At 40.4% G+C, this 23550-nt stretch overlaps 1 protein-coding gene across 1 annotated transcript in view; it reads left to right on the top strand.

Moving 5' to 3' along the window:
- SPAG17 (sperm associated antigen 17) overlaps positions 1–23550 on the top strand; it is a 204528-nt gene that overhangs the window by 106230 nt on the left and 74748 nt on the right. Inside the window, exons 18-19 of the mRNA XM_058660118.1 lie at positions 8874–9028; positions 23103–23287. Of these exons, the coding sequence (XP_058516101.1) occupies positions 8874–9028; positions 23103–23287 (340 nt within the window). The remainder of the gene's footprint in view (positions 1–8873; positions 9029–23102; positions 23288–23550) is intronic.

The raw sequence follows: 23550 nt of genomic DNA, 5'->3' as shown, positions 1-23550 counted from the left end.
CAAAGTAACAAGTAATCCTAAAACTTAACTTCTTGTTTTCAAGAAGTTCAAGAACTTCTTCTTGTTTTCAGATTTTGTAAGATTTACATTTTTAATTTGAATTTAACTTTAACAAAAGTTTTTCTTATGATTTACTTGTTTGAAAGACAGAGTGAGAGATAAAAATAGGTAGAAAAACAGGTAGATCTCCCACTGGTTCACTCTGCAAATCACAATAAAGGCTAGGGCATGGCCAAATCAAAATTAGAAGATAGGAACCCAATCTTGTTCTCCCACATGGGTGGCAGAAGAACTCAGATACTTGGCGTATCGTCCACTGCTTCTCAGGCACATTATGAGGCAACTGACTCGGGCAAAGCAGCCAGCACTCAACAGCGAGTGTGGCAACCCAAGCAAAAGCATAACCCACTGCATCACGATGCTCTTCCCCTATTAGTTTTACATCCACTTATATTCAAAGCCAGGGACTTCTACTGGCCATCTTTTTTTTTTCTGAATTTTAGATGATGATTACCTAGATGATCAGGTTGGGAAGGACTGAGGGTTAGGGAAAAGTAGGTGTGATCATTGTTTCCAGATTTTCTATTTTTCTTCCTATTTCTGGTGGGAGGGAAGAAGGTAAGGAGAGAAGCCATACCCAGCCTTCCAACACCCAGTACCCAGGGGGTTGGGGAATGGGCACTCAATATCGACCCAGGGTCCCAATGTGGTGTATGCTCCAAGAGTTCTGCCCAAGTGGTTTCAATATTTCTGAAATGTTGATCTCACCGATCAAAGGATGAGGGGAGGGAACCCTTTCAATGTCCATTGGCGGATATAGTCGATCTTAGGCTCTCCATTCACCCAGATATTTGCTGTTATCATTTGGCTGGGATAGTTGTCCAGTTTGTTCTGTCCTGCTTCTTCTGCTATGGTATGAGATGTCTTCTGCAGGTTCCAGTGGGCTGCCATATCTTTTGTGTGGATCTGGGCCAGCTGTCTACTACTCTCTTCTTCACTGAGAGGAACCGGTTATCACAGGTGGTTCCAAAGACCCGGGCCCCACTGGACCTCCTTCCCCCAGGACTCACAGACCTGGCATTCACATGCTGGTGGGCCAAGGACCAGCCCAGGCGAACCTAGGCCTCATGGACCCCCTGCCCTGGGAATCATGGACCCAACACTCCTACTTAGGAAGGCCCAAGAACCTGGACCAGGCAACCTGGGCCCCACTGGATGATCCATACCCAAGATTCACAGACCCAGCATCCACCACGCAGGCAGGACAAGGACCTGGGCCAGGCATCTCGGGGCCTTCCAGAATCCCTGCCCGCAGGGTTCATGGTGTCTGCATGCACATCATAAGTGGGCCCAAGTTCCCGGGCCAGGCAACCTGGGTCCCACCAGATCCCCATCTCACAGGGCTCACAGACCCTGCATCCACCTCCCTCACACTGGCTTAGCTGTCCTCATCTCTGCATCCACCAGTGGGTGCTGCAGCCTAGTCCAGCCCACCCAGTCTCAAATTCCATTCCTAATGTAAATTGGCTAGTGTGTGGCCCAACCCAGCCCTTTCTGCACTCTGTCCTGGTTCTCAGATCTGCCAGTGGATGTCATGAATTTGCCCAACCTGGCCTGTGCCCTGACCTAACCCACAGTGCCTGCGGCACTATATCCTGGCCTGGTTTGGGCTGCTCCTTACCTTGGTTCTCACACTCACCTGCAGGTACTGCATCCTGACAGAGGTGATTCCCCAAGCCCCTGAGTTTCCTAACCCAGATGGGGCATCCTCTCAGCTCTCCAACCAGACCTGTTCCACATAGATCTTGTGTGTGCCAATAGAGATTGTTGCTTCACAGGGGCGGGCATTCATATTCCCCCACAGATTCTGCCCCCAGAACTGATTCACTCTCATGCTGGTTAGTGTCATGGCCCAGCCTCACATTAACCATTCTCTATTCTGACTCTCACTGCTGGGTACCGTGATCTAGATTTGCAGGTAAGCCCCTAGTTTAGCGTGTGCTTGTGGGTAGCATTTGGTGATGATCGATGATAACTACCCCAACTCAGGCCTCCCATGTGTGCTTCTACCAGAAATATTCCCCCCAAAATTTAAAAATAGTGACCACCTGTCCTACACTCCACAATGCCTCATTTTCTGTGGGCAGGATTCGTTAACATGTTACCCTGTTTCTTTGGTTTCTCTACATAAACAGTGCATTTTGTTTGGTTTTAGTTTTAACTTTGGGGCGTTAGTATCACTTGATTCCATGTTGAATCCACAGCTCTGCCCATTCTCATCCAAATGACTCACACACCAAAGTGCATGTGTATGTGTGTATACTCTCCTACAATCACATTCACACTAACACTCCTCTACCCTCTCAACACTGTTAGGGCATGATCATTTTTGTTACATCAGAATTCAGTATCTGTTTCCATTACAAAAGTGTTATTCACAGTTGAACTGTGCAATTCTAGCATTATATTTCCTTTTTTAAAAAATATATCATTTTGTTTTCCTGAGGTTAGCGACTGCCTTTTTTTTTTTTAACTTGATTTATTTTCTGTGGGTAACTGATGCCCAAACTCTCTACTATAGATGAAATCTTTCAGTACTTTAAAATTTAACAGTTATTTATGAGTTTTGTTTTCTTAGTGTTCTCTGAGCTTGCCTTAAAACCAATCCAGAGGTATTCCTTTCCTGTCACCCTCATCATACTCATTGCCTTTCTTTCCATTAGATATGCTGTTTCCTTCAGATGGTGTCCTCTCTTGAGTTACTCTCTTTATTATTGGGTGTAGTTTCTTCTGATGGTGGTTTTTTTTAAGATTTATTTATTTTTATTGGAAAAGTAGATATACAAAGAGGAGAAGAAACAGAGAGAAAGATATTCCATCTGATGGTTCACTCCCAAAGCGACCGCAATGGCCAGAGCTGAGCCGATCTGAAGCCAGGAGCCAGGAGCTTCTTCCAGGTCTCCCATACAGGTGCAGGGTACCGAGGATTTGGGCTGTCCTCGACTGCTTTCCCAGGCCACAAGCAGGGAGTGGGAAAGGAAGTGGGGCTGCCAGGATTAAAACCGGCACCCATGTGGGATCCTGGCGCGTTTAAGGTAAGGACTTTAACCGCTACACTATCATGTCAGGCCCCCCCTGGTGGCTTAAATTGAGATATTTAGCAGGTAACTGGTTGAGGCATCAGATATTTATTTGAAAAGTTTCATCCCAGCTTTACCTTGACTGACTGTCTGACTTTATATGAAAAGCATTCCTTCAGTAGTCTTCCGGCTTCTTAGATTTTCCTGAAGAATTGTTGGAGTATCCCCACGATCCCAGGAGAACATTGGTAACTTTTCTTTGTTCCCAAGCTCTAGACTTCCTGTTGATGTTGCCCTGGCATGGCTCTGCTTCTCTGTGCTGTACTAGTGAACACAGTACCACACAAAACTCCTATCCTATCTTCCGGGAAGTGTCCTGTAATCACGTCTTTATCTACACCCTTCAGTTTTCTCCATTCTTTCTTCCCAGAACTTCAGTTATTCTAGTATTATATCTCCTGGACTCAATTTCCAAGTATTTTTCTTTAATTTCTCCTGTTCTCCAACACTTTGTCTTTTTGTTCTGGAAATATTACTTAACTTCAATTCAGTCTTATATTAGAAATTCCATTTCTGTTATCATAATCATAATTTCTTTAAGTTCGGTCTAATTCCCAAGCACTTTTATACAGGATTCTTTTTACATTCATGGTATAGTATTTTATCTGTGTGTCAGAGTCTCATGAACTTGTGTTCTACATGAGTTCTCTTCTTTTTTCTAGGTTTCTTCTTTTGTGGAGCGAGTAGGGAAAATGACTTTATTTTCTCATATTAAATAATTAATATCGGCTTGGCGCAATAGCCTAGTAGCCAAAGTCCTGACCTTGCATGTGCCAATTTACCACAAGGGCACTGTTTTTAATCCCGGTGACCCCGCTTCCCATCCAGCTACCTGCTTGTGGCCTGGGAAAGCAGTTGAGGACAGCCCAAAGCCTTGAGACCCTGCACCCATGTGGGAGACCTAGAAGAATGTCCTGGCTCCTGACTTTGGATTGGCTCAACTCGAGCCATTGCAGCCACTTGGGGAGTGAATCAGTGAATGGAAGATCTTTCTGTCTAACTCTACTGCTCTCTGTAAATCATACTTTCCAGTAGAAATAAGTAAATCTTTTTTAAAAAGAAAAAAATTTACAATCAAGTGTAAATGACTGACTTTCTCAGTTAAAAACTATTGCTTTATAGTTGGAAAGAAAATATCTAGACAATCTCAAAGTTCAGGATGTGGTCTTTGCTGAATTTAAGTTAAAGTACATTAAATTTTAACAGTCTTCACGAAGTATTTAAAAATGATAAGTGATATTGGAGCCAGAATGGTGGTTCAACAGGCTAATCCTCCACCTCTAAGAACCAGCATTCTATATTGGTTCCAATATAGAATGTCCTGGCTGCTCCGTTTCCCTTCCAGCTATGTGCTTGTGGCCTGGGAAAACAACAGAAAACAGCCCAAAAGCCTTGGGACCCTGCACCCACGTGGAAGACCCAGAAGAAGCTCCCGGTTCCTGGCTCTGGATTGGCTCAGCTCGGTCATTGCAGCCACTTGGGGGGTGAAGCAGTGGATGGAAGATCTTTGTCTCTGCTGCTCCCTGTAAATCATACTTTCCAAAAATAAATAAATAAATCTTTAAAATAATAATAACAAAATTCATTATTTTCCAATTTGCTTATATTAACAAAAAACACTAAAATATGCTTTATGGCCTGAGGTGAAATAGGTCAATAACTGAGTTTCATCATTGAATGGCTGGCTGGTTTTCTTGGAAGATGTGTCAGCTTTGATAGTTGAGCCCTTTTCTCTTTGGCCATTCATATTCTCTAGGCAAAAACTCTTCCATCTGAAAAACATAAAGTGCATTTTGGGAGCTCCTCAGAGGCAGGATTCTTAAATTTAATGTCTAGATTTGTACTATTCAGTGGCAGCTTTTTGAGTACTTGCAGTGCAGTTATTTCCAGCTGAAGCATGTTGTAAGTATGTTATATACTACATACACAGCCATGTGAGCACTGTGGTGCTTATACACAGAGTTTAGAAACTTTGCATGAAAGTGGTAACTTGCATTAGTGATCTTATATCAATTATATTTTGAAAGAATAGTTTCATATGCATTAGGTTGGAGAAAACATACCAATTCCATTAATTTCACCTGTGTCCTTTTGGCTTTTAATACATGGCTACTGGAAAATTTAAAATTATACGTGTGACTCACATGCATGGTTTACATTCTATTTCTGTTGGCCAGCACTGGTTTAGACTTTAGACAAGCTTCAAATGCACAAGTTTAAAGAATATTTTACTGGATTTGGGGTTGGGAGTGTTTTTTTGTTTGCATTTTTTCTGTCATTTAGTGTTAGGACATGCATGTGTTTAATCTTGGTTGTTTAATTGGGAATTCATCTCAGACTTTATTTCCATTTAATACTGTCCTCAGCCTGAGGTGAGGTTAGACTTTTCTCTCTCTTTTTAAAGATTTATTTATTTTTATTGGAAAGGTAGATGCACTGAGAGGAAGATCTTCCATCTGCTGATTTACTCCTAAAGTGGCCGCAAAGGCTGAGACTGAGCTGAGCCAAAGCCAAAAGCCAGGAGCCAGGAGTCATGGTCTCCCACATGGCTGTAGGACCCCAAGGCCCTGGCCATCCTCTACTGTTATCCCAGGCTACAAGCAGGGAGCTGGATGGGAAGCAGAGCAGCAGGGATTCCAGCACCCATATGGAATCCCTGCGGTTGCAAGGTGAGGATTTAGCCACTAGGACATCTCCATGACCTAAATTTGCACTTTTCAAGGCAACCAATACTCTGTCTCGTCCTTCACCTCTTAGCATTGCAGAACAACCACTTCCCCTAGAATGCTTTTATTCTTGCTTCCTTTTTCTTCTCCTCCTTCTTCTTTTCTACTTCTCTTTCTTCTCCTCCTCCTCCTCCTCCTTTTCTTCCTCTTCTTCCTTTTCCCTTCCTCCTCTTCCTTTTGGATTTAAATTTTTTTATTTTTATTTTTCTTAATGCAGTTCTATAGGCTCAGGGATTTCCCCTCTCACTCTCCCCATTTCCCACCCTGTATTTTTCCCTGTATTATTGTAATAGAATCCTTCGGCAAGCTTCAGGTCCAGCATTCTGCCATTTACGTCTATCTTGACATTGTAGGGATAGATAATGGTGCTCTTGGTTTCCGAGACTCAGTATCACACTCTTCCTCAGTGCTTTCTTTGGAACTTTGACTTTTCCCTGCACCCAGCATTTAAATATCAAAGAGCTTTCAGGATCCACACTGCAGCACTCTTCTGTCAATTCTCTTTCGATTATTTCATCAGATACGTACTCTCTAATACTAATGACACTTGCATTAGTTTCAAAGTTACCTCTCTCCTGAGATCCACATTAGTACCTAAGTCCACATTCTGATTTTGTGATAGGCACTTGAAATTTAGTATCCCACATGCAGCTCATAATTTTCACACCTAAGTATATTTCCCAGGATATCTACCACAGAGAAAGTCACCTTCACTCAACTGCTTAATCAAAAACACTAAGAGTTACTCTTTATTCCAGGCTTTTCTATATTCCTCATACTTGACCCATGATCCATGCTTATATCTGAGGAATCAACCTCCTATTATGTCTTTAAGTTCTATTCCATGCTTTCTGACACAACCAACTCTGAGTGTGGTTTTTAAAGATTTATTTATTTATTTATTTAGAAAGGCAGATATACAGAAAGGAGGAGAAACAGAGAGAAAGATCTTCCATACGTTGATTCACTTCCCAAGTGACCACAGCAGCTGGAGCTAAGGCAATCCAAAGCCAGGAGCCAGGACATTCTTCCGGGTCTCCCACGTGGGTGCAGGGTCCCAAGGCTTTGGGCTGTCCTCAACTGCTTTCCCAGGCTACAAGCAGGGAGCTGGATGGGAAGCGGGTAGGCCCGGAGTAGAACAAGCACCCATGTGGGATCCTGGCGCATGCAAGGTGAGAAATTTAGCCACTAAGCTACCACACCAGGCCCCCTCATTCTATTTTAAAATCCTCCTGGTCATTAGCCTTTTCCCACTCTTGCCCTGTTACAAACCCTTTTCTCCCAAATATCTCACCAATTTCATTTTCTCAGGCATAACTCGGAGCACCAGTATGAACTATAAAAATCTTACTCATATTTAATAGGAAAATATGTCTTTCCTCATTACTTCACTTTGCCTGAAGCACCATAATCATTTTAATGTACTAATTAATGACTAATTAAATAACAATATTACTGTGATATAAAAGAGAAAAGCCTATTTTTAAAAAAGAAAGTATGATATGAGAGCTTTTCAGACATTCAGAGCAACTGATAGCTATGAGAAACTTAGCGCTGTGTTTCCTAGCAAGCAAATATACTATGGAGCTCGTATTATCTAACTGAACAGAGGAGTTATTTTCATCATAAACAGAAACGTTAGTTTTCTTGGTTTAGAGCCTGAAAGGAATTTGTCTTTCATCAGAAATTATTACGTAATGGTTGGGACCATATATGCCATCGTTTTAATACATAATCACCACATGTAAGTTTCTTGCTTTGGCACTCAGGGAGCAAATATAAAAATTTTAGTGCCATTCCATAAAGACACTGATGGGGAAATAAAAGCATTGTTTTGGTTATGTTACCAAGATATAATTGAAAGCAAAAGCGAAACAACCCCTTTCTAATATAACTTACAATCCCATGTCATGAGATCATACATACAGGGAGAAAACAGAAAGGTACCTGCATCAGTCTGATACCGAAAACAATAGCAAAAGTCCACAGTAGTTCACTTTCTTATGGATCGCTGATTGACAGTAAAAGGGGAACAGGATGAGCAGTTGTCCACATTGCCCCTCTGTTGGTAGCTGGGTGAGGGTGATATATTTTAAGAAAGACAAAAGCTGAATGGCAAGTAGAAAATGCGTATCAGGAGGATCTCTGCCTCTGGTCACTATCATGCAGTTTGGTGAAGTGGAGAGTACTCTGGAGTGCAAGATATTAAAAGACTGGAAAGATTTGTGAACCCTGGCACCCAGCCTTAAGAAATCCTGCTCTCAGAATCGGTCCTGAGTCTCCCTTAGCTCCAATTTATGCTGGAAAATACAGACTGATATTTTGAAATGGGAAAAATCACTACAGCTGTTTTGTAAGTCTTACCAAGCAGCCCCAACAAAATAGCACAGAGTTCTAACTCTGAAAACTTGAAGTGTGAGATCTGGGTGCCAACATAGTTGCATCCTAGTGGGTGTGGGCAGGTGGATAGGGAAGCAAAGAACGGAGAGGAAGAGGAGGAGGGGGAATAGAATCAGGCTCTCTGGTGCCACTCTGTAGGGAAATTAAGCCCATCATACAAACCTCAGTTATGAATTCATCTAAACCTAATTACCTCCCCAAAATCCTGCCTAAAAATACTGTCAAGGCTCCAACATGTATGTTTGAAGAGCAGAAGACAGTTCAGTCCCCAACATAATTTGCCTGAGATTTGTAAAAACGATGAAAGGAGATTATCCCACATGAACACATGGAAAATGCTGGACAAAGAAAAATTTGACTTAATTGTTCTTCCATTCTTAATGAAGAACACTTGCAGCAATACCCCCAGCTGAAATACCCCTGAAATATACACCATTTATGCTCTCACCATCTACTGGACAGAAAAGCACCCTCTAGGGTTCCCGACTTGGGTATAGTGTAGAGAGGAAGTGAGAAGATGGAGGGATGCTGAGAAGTGAGAAATGCCATGGCAGGAGACCCTTCGTTGGGAGAACAAGCTGTAACAGTGTAGTTATGTTCATTTCAGGTTCTTCAAGAAGCCCATCAGCATTATAAATGCATTGATTCTTACTACCACACCCAAGACAACTCTTTACTTTTAGTCTTTCACAATCCGATGAATGCACAACGTCTGCATTATGAATATTGGGACGTTATTCTTCATTCCAATGTTGGATTCAGGTAACCGATTCATGAAGTTTATTCAAATTGTTGTCTTTGTTAATTATGTAGTTGCTTGGATTTTATTTAGCTCCTTAGCCTAAAAATAAGCATTCCACCACAATGAAAATATTTGTATCTACTGTGTACTGCTCATCATGACAGGTATTGAATTTACACCAATATAGGAAAAGGTGCCATTCTGGAATACATAAAATCTACTAAAGATACTGTTAAATGATATTAAATTCATTTAGGTGCCAATAAGAATACCTCTGAAAGACTTCAATTACTAACTATAAAACATTATACTTGTTTGGGACACTTGTTTGGGACAGTTTGGGACAATTGTTACTTGTTTGGGGCAATTCTAATGGCTGACATAACACAGCACTCAGCTTCCAGCAAACTGGGTACACTAGGAATCAGATTTTTTTCCGTTTAAGCTCCTTTGTAATTTCTTTGCTCTCTTACAACATTGGTTTGTAAGGCAACAAGTAATTCATTATTACTTCAACTCTGGTTAACACATTGTGTACATTCACCATTTATTATTCATAGGCATGTTTTAGTACTAAGAGATTCAGAAACCTACCATCAGTTTACAGAATAATTAGGAGAACAAGTTCTATGTAGACCTACACACATTTTAACATCAGCCAATGGTATTTATCAATTAATGTGTATAGTTAGTATGTGTGCCAATATATAAAGTCTTACTCTATAGTTTTCAGGGTTTTTTTTTTCAGTTGGCAATAGTTACATTTTTCATTTTTTTTTTCTGCTCTTATTTGGCTACTGGAATCTCCAGTATAATTTTTTTTTCATTGAGGAAATTCAAATTGTTTTTTTTTAAGTAAGATTTTTTTAATTTATTATTTTTAATTCATTAATTACACTGTATTATGTGACACAGTTTCATAGGTACTTGGGTTCTCCCACCCCTCCCCAAACCCTCCCACCATGGTGGATTCCTCCACCTTGTTGCATAACCACAGCTCAAGTTCAGTTGAGATTCCCCCATTGCAAGCATATACCAAACATAGAGTCCAGCATCTTATTGTCCAGTCAAGTTCAACGGCTTCTTAGGTATACCCTCTCTGGTCTGAAGACAGAGCTAGCAGAGTATTATCCCAGTCAATTGAAAGCTCCATCATACCATCAGCAAAAATTTACATCATTATGGAATTAATTGACATAGTAATGAGTAACCAATATGTTAAAAATAAATGTGAGTTCCTAGCCACCTTCTGTGACCACCTCACTTACATTTCAATTTTACTTTATACACAACATATAACATTCATAACATAACATGTTATACATAACATCATATCATCTTAAATTAAGGCAAACATGTGGTATTTAACCTTTTGGGATTGGCTCATTTCCCTTAGCATTATGGTTTCCAGTTTGGCCCATTTGGTCACAAAGAACTGCATTTTGTTTTTTTTAATAGCTGAGTAGTATTCCATGGAGTAGATGAACCATAGCTTTCTTATCCAGTCCTCTGTTGATGGGCATTTTGGTTGCTTCCATGTTTTTGCAATTACTGATTGTGCTGCTGTGAGCATAGGAGTGCATGTTGGTTTCTCATAAAACAAATGTTCTGGATATATTCCTAGGAGTGCTATTGCTGGATCATACGGTATGTTGATTTTGAGTTGTTTGAATATTCTCCATACTGATTTCCATAGAGGCTGTACCAGCCTGCAGCCCCACCAGCAGTGGAATAGGGTTCCCTTTTCCCCGCAACCTCGCCAGCAAGTGTTGTTGGTGCTTTTATTCATGTGGGCCAGTCTTTCTGGTGTTAGGTGGTACCTCATTGATGTTTTAATTTGGACTTCCCTTATTGCCAGGGAACTTGAGCATTTTTTCATATGTTTATTTGCCATTTGGGTTTGTTCCTTTGTGAAGTGTTTGCCCATTTCCCATGCCCATTTCTTGAGTGGCTTGTTTGTTTTGACATTTTGGTTGTTTTGTAGCTCTTTGTATATTCTGGAGATCAGCCCTCTATCACCTATGTCGTGTGCGAAGATCTTCTCCCATTCTGTGGGTTGCCTTTTTACTTTGTTGATTGTTTCTCTAGCTGTACAGAAGCTTCTTAGTTTGATGAGGTCCCAATTGTTTATTTTGGTCTCGATTTCTACTGCTTTTGGAGTCTTTTTTAGGAAGTGAGGGCCTACCCCTAAGTGTTGCAGTGTGTTTCCAACATTTTCTTCCAAAAGTTTGAAGGTTTCTGGATGTAGGTTTAGTTCTGTTATCCATTTAGATCTGATCTTAGTGTATGGTGAGAGATGTGGATCTATCTTTTTGTTTCTGCAGGCTATTAACCAGTTGTCCCAACAGCATTTATTGAACAGACCTTCCCATTTGCCTGGATTGTCGTTTGTCTTTTTGTCAAAGATTATTTGGCTGTAGCTGTTTGGGCTCCCTTCTGGTGTTTCTATTCTGCTCCATTGATCTTCCTCTCTATCTTTGTGCCAGTACCAGGCTGTTTTGATAACCACTGCCCTATAGTACATCCAGAGGTCCGGAACTGTGATTCCCCCTGCTAACTTCCTGATCTTCAGGATGGTTCTAGCTATCCGTGGTTTTTTGTGTTTTCAGATGAACCTTTGGATCATTGTTTCCACTTCCGTGAAGAATGTTTTGGGCAATTTGATTGGGATTGTGTTGAATGTATATATTGTTTTTGGCAGTATAGACATTTTAATGATATTGATTTTACCTATCCAGGAGCATGGGATGTTACTCCATCTTTTGAGGTCTTGTTCAATTTCTTTTTTAAGTAGTTTGTAGTTTTCTTCAAAAAGGTCTCCTACATTTTTGGTTAGATTTATTCCCAGATATTTCATACTTTTCTCTGTTATTTTGAATGGTATCTTGCTGGTTAAGTCTTTTTCCATCTTGGGGCTGTTCGCATACACTATGGCTGTTGATTTTTGTTCATTAATTTTGTACCCTGCCACTCTACCAAACTCTCGTACAAGTTCTAGCAGTCTCTGTATTGAGTCTCTTGGCTCTTCTACATAAAGAATCATATCATCTGCGTATAGTGAGAGCTTGACTTCTTCGTTTCCCATTTGGATTCCTCTGATTTCTTTTTCTTGTCTTATGGCCTCAGCGAGTACCTCTAGGACTATGTTGAATAGTAGTGGAGAAAGTGGACATCCCTGTCTTGTCCCAGATCTCAGTGGGAAGGGTTCCAGTTTTTCTCCATTCAGTATGATGCTAGCATTGGGTTTTTCATATATGGCTTTAATTATGTTGTGGATTTTTCCATCTATGCCTACCTTGGTTAGAGTTTTTAGTAGGAAGTGGTGTTGGATTTTGTCGAAAGCTTTTTCTGCATCTATTGATACTATCATGTGATTCTTGTTTTTCAATTTTTGGATGTGGTGTATCACATTTATGGATTTCCAAATGTTGAACCATCCCTGCATTCCAGGGATGAATCCTACTTGATCTGGATGAATGATCTGTCTGATGTGTTTTTGAATTCTGTTGGCTAGGATTTTGTTGAGAATCTTAGCATCAATGTTCATCAAAGAGATAGGTCTGTAGTTTTCCTTCTCTGTTAGTTCTCTGTCTGGTTTTGGGATTAAGGTAATGTTGGCTTCATAGAATGAGTTTGGAAGGGTTGCTTCTTTTTCTGTTGTTTTGAAGAGTTTGTAGAGGATTGGAGTCAGTTCTGTTCGGAATGTTTTGTAGAATTCTGTAGTGAAGCCATCTGGGCCTGGGCTTTTCTTTGTTGGGAGGTCTTTAATCACTGATTCAATCTCTGCTTCAGTTATGGGTTTGTTCAGGTCGTTTGTTGCCTCTGGGCTAAGTTTTGGCAGGTGGTAGAAGTCTAAGAACTTTTCCATTTCTTGGTGATCTTCTGATTTGTTGGAGTACAGTGCTTTGTAGTAATTTCTAATTATGGCCTTAATGGATGCGGTGTCTGTTGTTATGTTGCCTTTTTCATCTTTGATGCTGTTAATTCTTGCCTTCTCTTGTTTTTTCTTTGTCAGTCAGGCCAATGGGGTGTCTATCTTGTTTATCTTCTCAAAAACCCAGCTTTTTGATTCATTGATTTTGTGTATCGTTTTTTTTAAATTTCTATCTGATTAATTTCCTCCCTTGTTTTGATGATTTCTTGTTTCCTATTGTGTGTGGGGCTCTTCTGCTGTTGTTTTTCCAATTCCTGGAGGTGTGTGTTTAGTTCCTGTATTTGGCACCTCTCTTGGGCCTTGACATGAGCTCCAATTGCGATGAGTTTACCCCGTAGCACTGCTTTGGCAGTGTCCCACAAATTTTGGAATGTTGTTTCAGAGTTTTCATTGGTTTCCATAAATTTTTTGATCTCATCTTTAATTTCTTCTCTGATCCATTGTTCATTTAATAGCATATTGTTCAGCCTCCAAGAGTTTCTGTATTTCCTGGGGCATTTTGAATTGCTGATTTCCAGTTTCATTCTGTGGTGGTCTGAGAGGGTACATGGTATTATTCCTATCTTTTTGAAGTTATTTAGGTTTGCTTTGTGTCCTATCATGTGGTCGATCCTGGAGAAGGTGCCATGCACTACTGAAAAAAATGTATAATCTGTGGCCTTAGGATAAAAAATTCTATAAATATCTATCATGTCCAGTTGTTCTATTGTTTGTATGAGCTCTGTTGTTTCTTTGTTGAGTTTTTGTTTTGTTTATCTGTCTATTGTTGTTAGTGGGGTGTTAAGATCACCCACTATTATTGTGTGCATATCTATGTCTCCCCTTAAGTCCGTAAGTAATTGCTTCACGTAGCTAGGTGCGTTTGAATTTGATGCATATATGTTCACAATGGTAGTTACTTCCTGATGGATCAGTCCCTTCACCAATATATAATGTCCTTCCCTGTCCTTTTTGATGTGTGTCAGATTGAAGTCCACATCATCTGAAATTAAGACAGCTACCCCAGCCTTTTTCTCGTCCATTGGCATGAAATATCTTTTTCCAACCTTTCACTTTCAGTTTCTTAGAATCTCTTCTGGTTAGATGGGTCTCTTGTAGGGAACAGATAGTTGAGTGCTGTTTGATAATCCATTCTGTTAATCTATGCCTTTTGATTGGTGAGTTCAGGCCATTTGTGTTAAGAGTTAAAATTGAGAGGTTGTGATTTTGCCCTGCCATACTTGTTTTTGTGGGTGTTGATATCTGTGTAATTGCCCTTCCTTGTGTGGACTTTAGTGGGGAGACCTTCCTGTTTGCCATCTTTGCTTATGATTCACCTCCTTTTTTTCTGGATTTAGTGCATTTCTAAGGAGATTTTGTAGAGCTGGTTTTGTGCTGGCATATTCTTCTAATTTCTCTTTGCTATGAAAGTATCTGATTTCATTCTCAAATACGAATGAGATCTTTGCTGGGTACAATATTCTTGGTTGACAGTTGTTCTGATTCAGGATTTGGAAGATCTTCGTCCATTCTCTTCTTGCTTGTAAGGTCTCTTCAGAGAAGTCAGCAGTGATCCTGATTGGTTTTCCCCGGTATGTGATCTTTTCTCTGCTTCGTGCTTGTCTCAGGATTCTTTCTTTGTCTTCGTTGGTGTGGAACTTGAGCACCATATGTCTGGGTGAAGATCGCTTTGGGTCATATCTGCTGGGAGTCCTCTGACCATCCTGGATTTGGGCTGGATTCATGTTCCAAGTGTTTTGGAAGTTTTCCTGTATAATTTCGTCGAGCACCATTTGCATTCCTGACTCTTTTTCTGCTCCTTCAGGAAGGCCAATAATCCTAATATTTGATTTTCTGAGGTTGTCTTTCATTTCTTGTATGGTCTTATTGGCTTTGTTCAGACTTGTCTCCAGCTGTTTAATGAACTGGGTATGTTCGTTTTGTGTGGCTTCCATTTTAGAGATCCTCTCTTCTGCTGTATTTGTTCTGTTGGTTAGGCTCTCAATTTTGTGCTCTAAGTCAAGGATTTTACTTTTCATTTGTTGTATTTCTGTGACTGTGTGGTTCTTGAATTCCTTGAAGTCCTCCCAATTCTTCTCATTGTCTCTGACATATTTTAACATTATTTTTTTGAATTCTTTGTCTGGTAGATCTTCTATGTCTTCGTCTCACATCTCCGAAATAGACATTGGCTTTTGATCCTTTATTTTTGGGGTGTTGGCTCTCTCATCTGGATCATTACCTTTTCTGGTATTTCTTCCCATTGTGTTAGTGTTTCTTTTTTGAGAGACCTAGGCACCAGTGTGGTGAGGGGTCTCCAAGCACTATCCCGTAGAGATCGGAGTCTGCAGGCGTGGAGTAGCAGGGTATGGGAATTTTCAAGGCACTTTTGGTGTGTCTCCAGAACCCTGGACCTCAGGGCACCACTTCCAGGGCCCAGCGGATTCAAAGCGCACTCTCAGCTCGTCCCCTACAGGTATGCTACCACAGGGCGTGGGGGAGTAAAGGCACTCTCTGTGCGCGCCCCCTGTGCGTGGGATCACAGGGCTCGGAGGATTCTAGGTGCTTTCTCGGTGTGTCCCCAGTGCCAGGGACTGCAGTGCGTGGAGGTTCCAGGTGCTCTCTGGAAGCGCCTCCTGCGCAGGCCCGCCCACCCCAGTGCTTGCAGGGGACCGACCGCCCCAGCGCTAGCACGGGACTGCCCAGCCCAGAGGCGTGCTCGGGTTCCTGTGGGACAGCACCGCCCAGCTGAGTGCCAGACCGCAAAGGCACAGAGGAGTATTCAGTGTGCCTTTTGCCTTTCTCCTCAGCGCACAGGACCGCTGTGCGTCACCTCCCAGACACAGTTTTGGCAGTTTCAAGGCACTCGCCCTGTGTCCCTAGACGCTGGAGTCTCGGGGGGGAGGGGCGGGGAGATGAGCACCAAGGGTGTTCAGGCTCTGTGCATGCCCCTGGGGGGCCAACTCCCGGAGCCTCCAACCCACCACTGTCCCCACTCAACTCACTCAAACCTCAGGTTCTTGCAGTCTGCCTCTTCCTCTGGTGGGAACCCTCGCCACAGGTGCGTCTCCTGGCGACTGCGTACGGTGCAGGTCCTGGCGGGTCCGATGGGACCTGGAGACTGCAGCGGGTGCAGGTCCTGGCGGGACTTGGCAACTAGGTTGGGCGGATGCCTGCGGGTCCTGATGACTTCAGGTCCTGATGTCTGCAGCGGGTGCAGGTCCTGGCGGGTCCTGGCGACTAGGGTGGGCAGGTGCCAGTGGGTCCTGATCACTGCTAGTCCTCATGGCCACAGCGTCTGCAGGTCCTGAGGTCTGCGGGTCGACTGCGGCTCTCAGCGTCTGCACTCAAAGGTGACTCAGCAGGTCAGGAGTGGAAAGCCGTCTTCCCTGCCCTTTATTTTGCTTTTCCTGGTTGTTCTTCCAAGTTGTGTGGATTTTTTTGGCTCCACACTGTTCAGGGAACTTCACGTTCTTCTCCCTGTAGCTCTATGCTGCTCCACTTACGCTTTTGTCACATTCTAGCCCTCTCTGTCTGTGAGCTCCCTCACAGTCTTCCTCCTATGTCGGCCATCTTGCAAGTCTCTCCAGTATAATTTTTAGAGGACATCCTTGTCTTGTTTTAGATATTAAGGGAATGACTTTAATATTCAACATTTTGCTACTTTTACCTTAAGCTTTATGTAAATAATTCAGTTATATGCTAGAAAATTATTGTTAAGTTACTCTAAATCCTTAATCATATATGTCTTATTTAATTAGCATTCTATATCGATTTGTTTATATTTTTGTTTTGAATGATGTAACTAATTGCTATTTGGTGGTGGACTTGCATTCCTTATATATGTTATTTTTTAACTGAGTGTTTTATTTAGTTTTTTTGAGATAATATATTTTTAATTTATATTATAGTAAAAGGAATACTGTTCCATGAAATAAAGATTTCAACAAATAAAAAGTAAAAAGGCCATCAGGAAATAGGCAAGGGCTATAAATAATAATCAAATGAAAATATGTTCAACTTATAGAAAGGTAATTTTAAAATAGCACAGAATTATTGCAACTATGGCAGTACATAATTCTTACCAGTTTGTTGGATGAATACAGTAAAGTTTGACAGAACATTGTATTTACAGCAAAACATACATTTAAACATCTCTCTTTTTGAGTATTTTTACATACAACAAAATAATGATACATGTAATGGATGCTATATAAAGATTAAATAATTCTCTTTCTGTGACTAAATGTTTTCACTCAATCTGTTCTTTAGTTTCAATAATTTTGCTGCAAATAATGTAATGTTACTTTCTTAATAGCTAAATGTTATTTTGTATATATATGTATATATATATCACATTTCCTTTATACAGAATTTTTAAACTTGTATTTTTTGATCCAACAGAGTATAATTTTTATACTCTCTATTTAGCATGCATTATGGATGCTGCCATCCACAACACAGACAAAAACCACTTCCCTCTGGAGGAGCAGATGATACATACAACACGAAAGCATGCTAGTGACCAAGTCCAGGCCATCCACCTCATGTATATTACGTTTTCTCTAATCATTCGTCTCATGACGGCCGTCTTGGCTGTTTTCACAGTTTGACTGTGGCACGGCAGGTGTCTCTTTGATAGAACAAGTTCATTTATTTGGTCTATATGCCCAATGGTGAGATGCTGTATCATATGGAAATTTTAATTCCACTTTTTAAAGAAATCTTCAAAGTTAAATAAATAAGTATCGCAATAAAGTGTAATTTTCCCAGAGAGTGCAGCAATGCTCAACATATACAGAACAGTGTTTACGGAAAGGATATAATTGGCAATAGAAACAAAACTGAGAGCAGTTAGAAGAGCTAAACCTTAGGTTTAAGTATACACACTCTTCTCCCGGAGGAACACTATGCCTTTTCTCACTTTTCATTAAGAAAAATTCTAGATTTTTTTCAAGTAATCAATAAAGTAATGCACTATATTGATTGCATTATATGGATGCTATCATGTAGGAAAATAAATTATTGCAGCATACAGTTTTCAGTTATCAGTGATCTAATGTATGCATCCTGTAACCATATGTTTCTAGCATTAGGAGTTTTCACCATTTACCCAAAATGCCAGACGCAGCGAGTTACATAGGAGGTTTCTATTCAGAGCAGAGAGGGACAGTGCATGGAAGGAGGAGAGAGAAGGGAAGAGGGAGATGGCCATGGGGAGGGAGCAGAGGCAGAGAGAGCGGAGAGGAAGAGAGAGGGGACACTGACCAGAGTGACAGGAAGGGTGTTCCGAGGGAGCCCAGCGGAGGAGAGAGGGAGAACACAGGAGAGAGAACAAACAAAAAATGAAAGAGAACATAGGTATGGGTATTGGGAGCACAGAATTGCAGGGATTGGTAAACGCAGTGGCAGATGGGACCAGGCATATGGGGCACAAGGGATTGGTGGATAGGGCTGTCAGGCACGGTGTCATGAAGTACAGCGGATTGGCAGAGAACACAATCTAAATCAAAAGAGCGGGAAGCTTGTGTAAAGTGGGGCCTTAACAAGGTGGAGACCTAGGAGAAACAGGTATTTAAGATGCTGCTGGCTTTACTGTGGCAGGCGAAGCAGGTGTTTAAGGTGGCTTCTGGTCTAAGATGGCGGGGTCCCATCAGTCGCTCCTCATTTCCAGAATGATTTTTCTTAAACTTTTCTTAAACTTTTCTTAAACTTTTCACAACTTTTAGCAATATAATTGAATGTCCTGCTGTGTTCTCATGCATGCTTCTCACCATGTTTGATATTAATCTTTTTGGGAAATCTCTATGTAACAATTTTATTTATATAACTTTTCCTAATCATTTTACATGTTGGGAATTGCGTTTCATTGTATTAATGGAACATTGACTATAGTGGTTAAATTGACGAAGGGATTATTTTTCACCTGTAACAAGAAATCTGAACTTAAGTAGTGATTAGGAGATAGTGCACCTACCCACAGAATACGGAGGAATCTTCTGGCTTCTTAACCAGTAGCCACATTTTTATTTTTGTGTGTGTCACTGTGTTCTATAGGTACATCTCTCAAATAGCAGCTTGAAGACTCTTAAAATAATTTCAAAGATTTTAACTGTTAGAACATTTAATTCATTCATATATATAACTACAATTTGATTATGTATTATACATATATGTATTTCTACTTTAATATTAATCCCTTTTCTTTCATTTGATGGATTTTTTAGTTCACTCTTTTTTTTCCAAAAAAATGTACTTGTTTGAAAGGCAGAGATGCAGAGAGAGAGAGAGAAAGTGCAAGATTTTTCATCCACGGGGTTACACACAGATGGATGCAATGGCCAGAGCTGAACCATGTCTAAACCAGGTGTGGTAGCTCCATCCATATGGGTTGTCTCCCATGTGGGTAGCAGAGACCCAAACCCTTGAGCCATCTTCCCACGCTGGATTAGAAGTGGGGCAGCTAGATGATAAGAAGTGCTAACATCTAAGGCAACAGCTTTACTAGATAAACCGTAACAGTTGCCCTTTCTTAAATCATTCTTAGTGTGCAAATTTTTTGAGGTATAGTTTCTATTTATATTCTTCCAGAGGCATCCTAATCTCATTGAAACATTTAATATCATCTCCAGAATTAACAAATACTAATGCATTTGTCTTTTTTTAATATTTAATATTATTTTTATTAGAGGCAGATTTACAGAGAGAGAGATCTTTCATCAGCTGGTTCACTCTACAAATGGACGCAAAGTCCAGAACTGAGCCAATCTGAAGCCAAGAGCTTCTTCCGGGTCTCCCATGTGGGTACAAGGACCCAAGAACTTGAGCCATCCTCTGCTGCCAGGGCCACAAGCAGGGAGCTGGATGGGAAGTGGAGCAGCAAGAACACCAACCGGCACCCATATGGGATGCTACTGATTGGAGATGGAGGATTAGCTAGATGAGCCATCATGCTGACCCCAGCTGTTCCACTTTCCAGCTGTTCCTGTTTTTCTCTATTTCTGTGAAGAATATATTGGAATTTTGATAGGAATTGCACTAAATCTATAGATTTTTATGTATTGTGGATTAACAATATGAATTTTTCCTGTTCATAAGGATAGTGTCGTCTTCAATTGTTATCATTAATGATTTTTTTTTACCATTAATGATTTTAATGTGAAGATTTTTCAGGTTTTTATTGGAAAGGCATATTTACAGGCAAGAGAGACAGAAAGATCTTCCATCTACTGATTCACTTCCCAAATGGCCACAACAGCCAGAGCTGAGCCAATCTGAAATCAGGAGGCAGGAGCCTCCTCCAGGTCTTCCACATTGATACAGAGTCTCAAGGCTTTTGGTCATCCTCTGATGCGCTCTCAGGCCATAAGCAGGGAGGTTGGAGGGAAGTGGAGCAACCTGGGCATGAATCGGCACCAATATAGAATACTGATGCTTGGAGGTAGAAGATTAGCCTTTTCAGCCTCCACATTGGCCCCAGTATCATTTATCATTTTTAACATTTCATGAAGACTGTTAAAATTTTAATGTACTTTTACTTAAATTAAGCAAAAATTTCACCCTGAATTTTGTAATTGTCTAGATATTTTCTTTCCAATCATAAAGCGGTAGTTTTTAACAGTGAAAGTCAATTATTTACACTTGATTGTAAATTTGTTTACTTTTTGCTTTGTCCTTTCACTTATATTCAATGCTGATTTTCTGTGGGTTTTTTTTTCTCACAACTAGAGCATGTTTGCCAACAATTCTGAAGAACATGTCTGTGGATGGTAAACATACTGAATGGCATGGTGATTCCCGATTTTGTCCTCTCATTTAAATATTAATTTGGCTATACACATGAATCTATTTGCTTGCAATAGGTCCTGCTTTTTATTTGAATTGTAGATCTATTAAAAGGTCCTGAGCAAAAGAAAGGCATGATGTGACTTTAAGATAGTCTTTTTAGTTATTTTGTTCAGAACATACTCCCGGTATCCAAAAACAGGAGCAAAGACTTCTGCTTTAGATGATGGCAGCTATACCAGAAAGAGATGATAGTAGTTTAGACAGGAAAATAGCAGTGAAGGAGGTGAGAAGTGTGCAGATTTTAATACGTTACACATCAATTAGTTTAACATTAGTTTAATACATCATTTGCATCTTTACACAGCTTGGGAAACGAGTGTGAGAAAACAAGAGCTGTTGGGGTACTTGTCCTGCTCAATGTCAAGTATAGTCTTGCCATCAGCTAAGGTGTCATAGACGTCAAACACAGCAATTTTGAGGGAAAGTTCAGGAGTTCCTTTGGGGACATGTCAGGTATCTGTTACTTTCTAAATGAAAATGTTGGAATCACTTCTGAGTTCCTTTGAGAAAGCTCAAGAGTTAAAGAAAATTGTGAAACAACCTGAGCATATTCATCTAGCTTTATCTTCTTGGAATGAGTACTCATTTTCATACAATTAGACAATAACTAATATTTGTAATCAAACATGATTCTTTTAACTTTCTTCTTCAGGATCAAGTCTCCTTAAACATTCATATACATGATTTATAACATTTAATGTTTTAAAAATTATACTCATCAGTGTAGGTAAATAAGTGGCAAATGTGACTGGCATTTGGTAAACAACAACTTGCTGATGCAAACACAAGTGCACAAACAGCTTAGGAAACAGTTTTTAAATGTGGAAGCACGCAAGGCCAACAAGTTTTACAAAAATATTCTGGTTTATTAATTATCTGGGTGAATTATTTAGCTGATAGCCCATTGCAACAGTTCTATGTGCCATAAAATTACTCAAAAAAAAAAAAAGAGAATATACCATAATACTTTTCAACTGTCAATACTTAGAGTGACTGTTTATCCAGATTGTCATCAACTCTTGATGTTGTCAAACTTTTGAATCCTTTACTTAGGTGAAAGAAAGAAATGATACTCTTTTAAAGTCTGCATTTCAGGATAACCTAGACTGGCTTGTAACTCTAACAAGACATTTGTCGACAATTAAAGTGCGGAACATTTTTTTTGGGGGGGGTGTGCAGGAAAATCCTCAACACCATGGTGAGGAGTGATCCGACCCAGCGAGGCATGAGCCAATCCACGCCAGCTCAAAATTATACTTCAACACAACAAATGGCTAAATACTAAAATGAAATAGACACGAGACAGCTGAATGGTACCTTATAGCCATTTTAAGGTATATAGCAGCCGGTCCTGTATATAAACTAAAATTGAAATGTCAATGAGCTAATCATAGGTTGTGGTTAGGACTTGCTTTTTTTTTTTTTTTTAAATGTACTGGTTACTCAAAACCATGTCAATTCCATAATGTTGCAAATTGCTGTTGATGTTATATTGGGACTCTTAATTGACTGGGATGATATTCTACCAGCTCTAACTTCGGACCAGAAATGGTCTCCCCAAGAAACTGTTCAACCCATCTGGACAACAAGTAGCTGGACTCTATGTTTGGTATATGTTTGCAAGGAAAGAATCTTGATTGAATTTGAACTGTAATACTGCATCAAGGTGGAGGAATCCACCAGGGGGGAGGGGAGGGGGAGGGGTGGGGGGATTCCCAGAGCCTATGAAACTGTCACATAATGCAAAATAATTAATAAAAAAATAAAAAATAAAGTCTGCATTTCTCTGTCAGAGAAATTTTCATATGTTCCCTGAATATTTGGGCTACCTTATACTAAAATATTTTTAGGGAATATCCATGTTGAGTATCGTTGTTATTTGGGTGATTGAGGATCATTTGTGTTTCTTTTAAAAAAAGTGATACTCATTTATTTGAAGTGGAGGAAAGGAGGGAAGGAGAGAAACAGGCAGAGGTGCAGAAAGGGATAGAGAGAGAGCTCACTCCCATATGCTTGTTCATTCTTCAAATGTCCCCAGGAGCTAGGACCTGGCCAGGCCAAACACAGGCGGCTGGAACCCATTTCTATCATGCATGACAAAGACCCAACCAGTTGAGCTATCACCTACTCCCAGGGTTTGCAAAACACAAACCCTGGAGATGGTTGGTCCTAGAACCCAGGCATTCCAATATGGAATGAAGACATTGTCATCTTTACTGCTACATAAGACACATGCCCGATATTCCATTTTGAAAGTCGTTTGTGCAATCAGTATGCTAAGTATTTATTGACTTAGTAACAACATTGCATCTGCTCTTCTTTTCTTTGTTTAGGAATTACTTGGAACTTATTGCAAATTCCATTCAAGAGTGGATCACAAAAGAAGAAGCTATATACCAGGAACTGAAAATGGCTGAGGAAATCGCTAAGTCCAAGGCTGAGGTAGAACTGAAAAGTTCTACCACTAACAAAATTGTGACTCTCCCCAGTAAAATTTTTGCTCTTAAAAAATCTAAAAGTAAGTAGTCAATTTGACTTAAAACAAGAAATAAGTCCAGAGGCAGTACTCGATTATTTAATCAAGATGGTGGCTCTTTCAACAATACAAAAAATCATTCTCAAAATGCCTGTGGATGTTCAGTTTTCCTAGTACATAGAATAACCACTTGCTAAATGTGATAAGATTGTGTCTACGTGGAATAATCAACCATTTGGCTTGTTTACTCTGCTTTCTGAAAATCCAGAAGACAAAATCTGCTGTGCAGATCAAATGCTATGGAA

This window comes from Ochotona princeps, chromosome 2 (assembly GCF_030435755.1).
Source record: "Ochotona princeps isolate mOchPri1 chromosome 2, mOchPri1.hap1, whole genome shotgun sequence".
NCBI classification, from domain to species: domain Eukaryota; kingdom Metazoa; phylum Chordata; class Mammalia; order Lagomorpha; family Ochotonidae; genus Ochotona; species Ochotona princeps.
The sequence above is the reverse complement of the archived record's forward strand: the minus strand, read 5'-3'. Positions and strand labels throughout refer to the sequence as shown.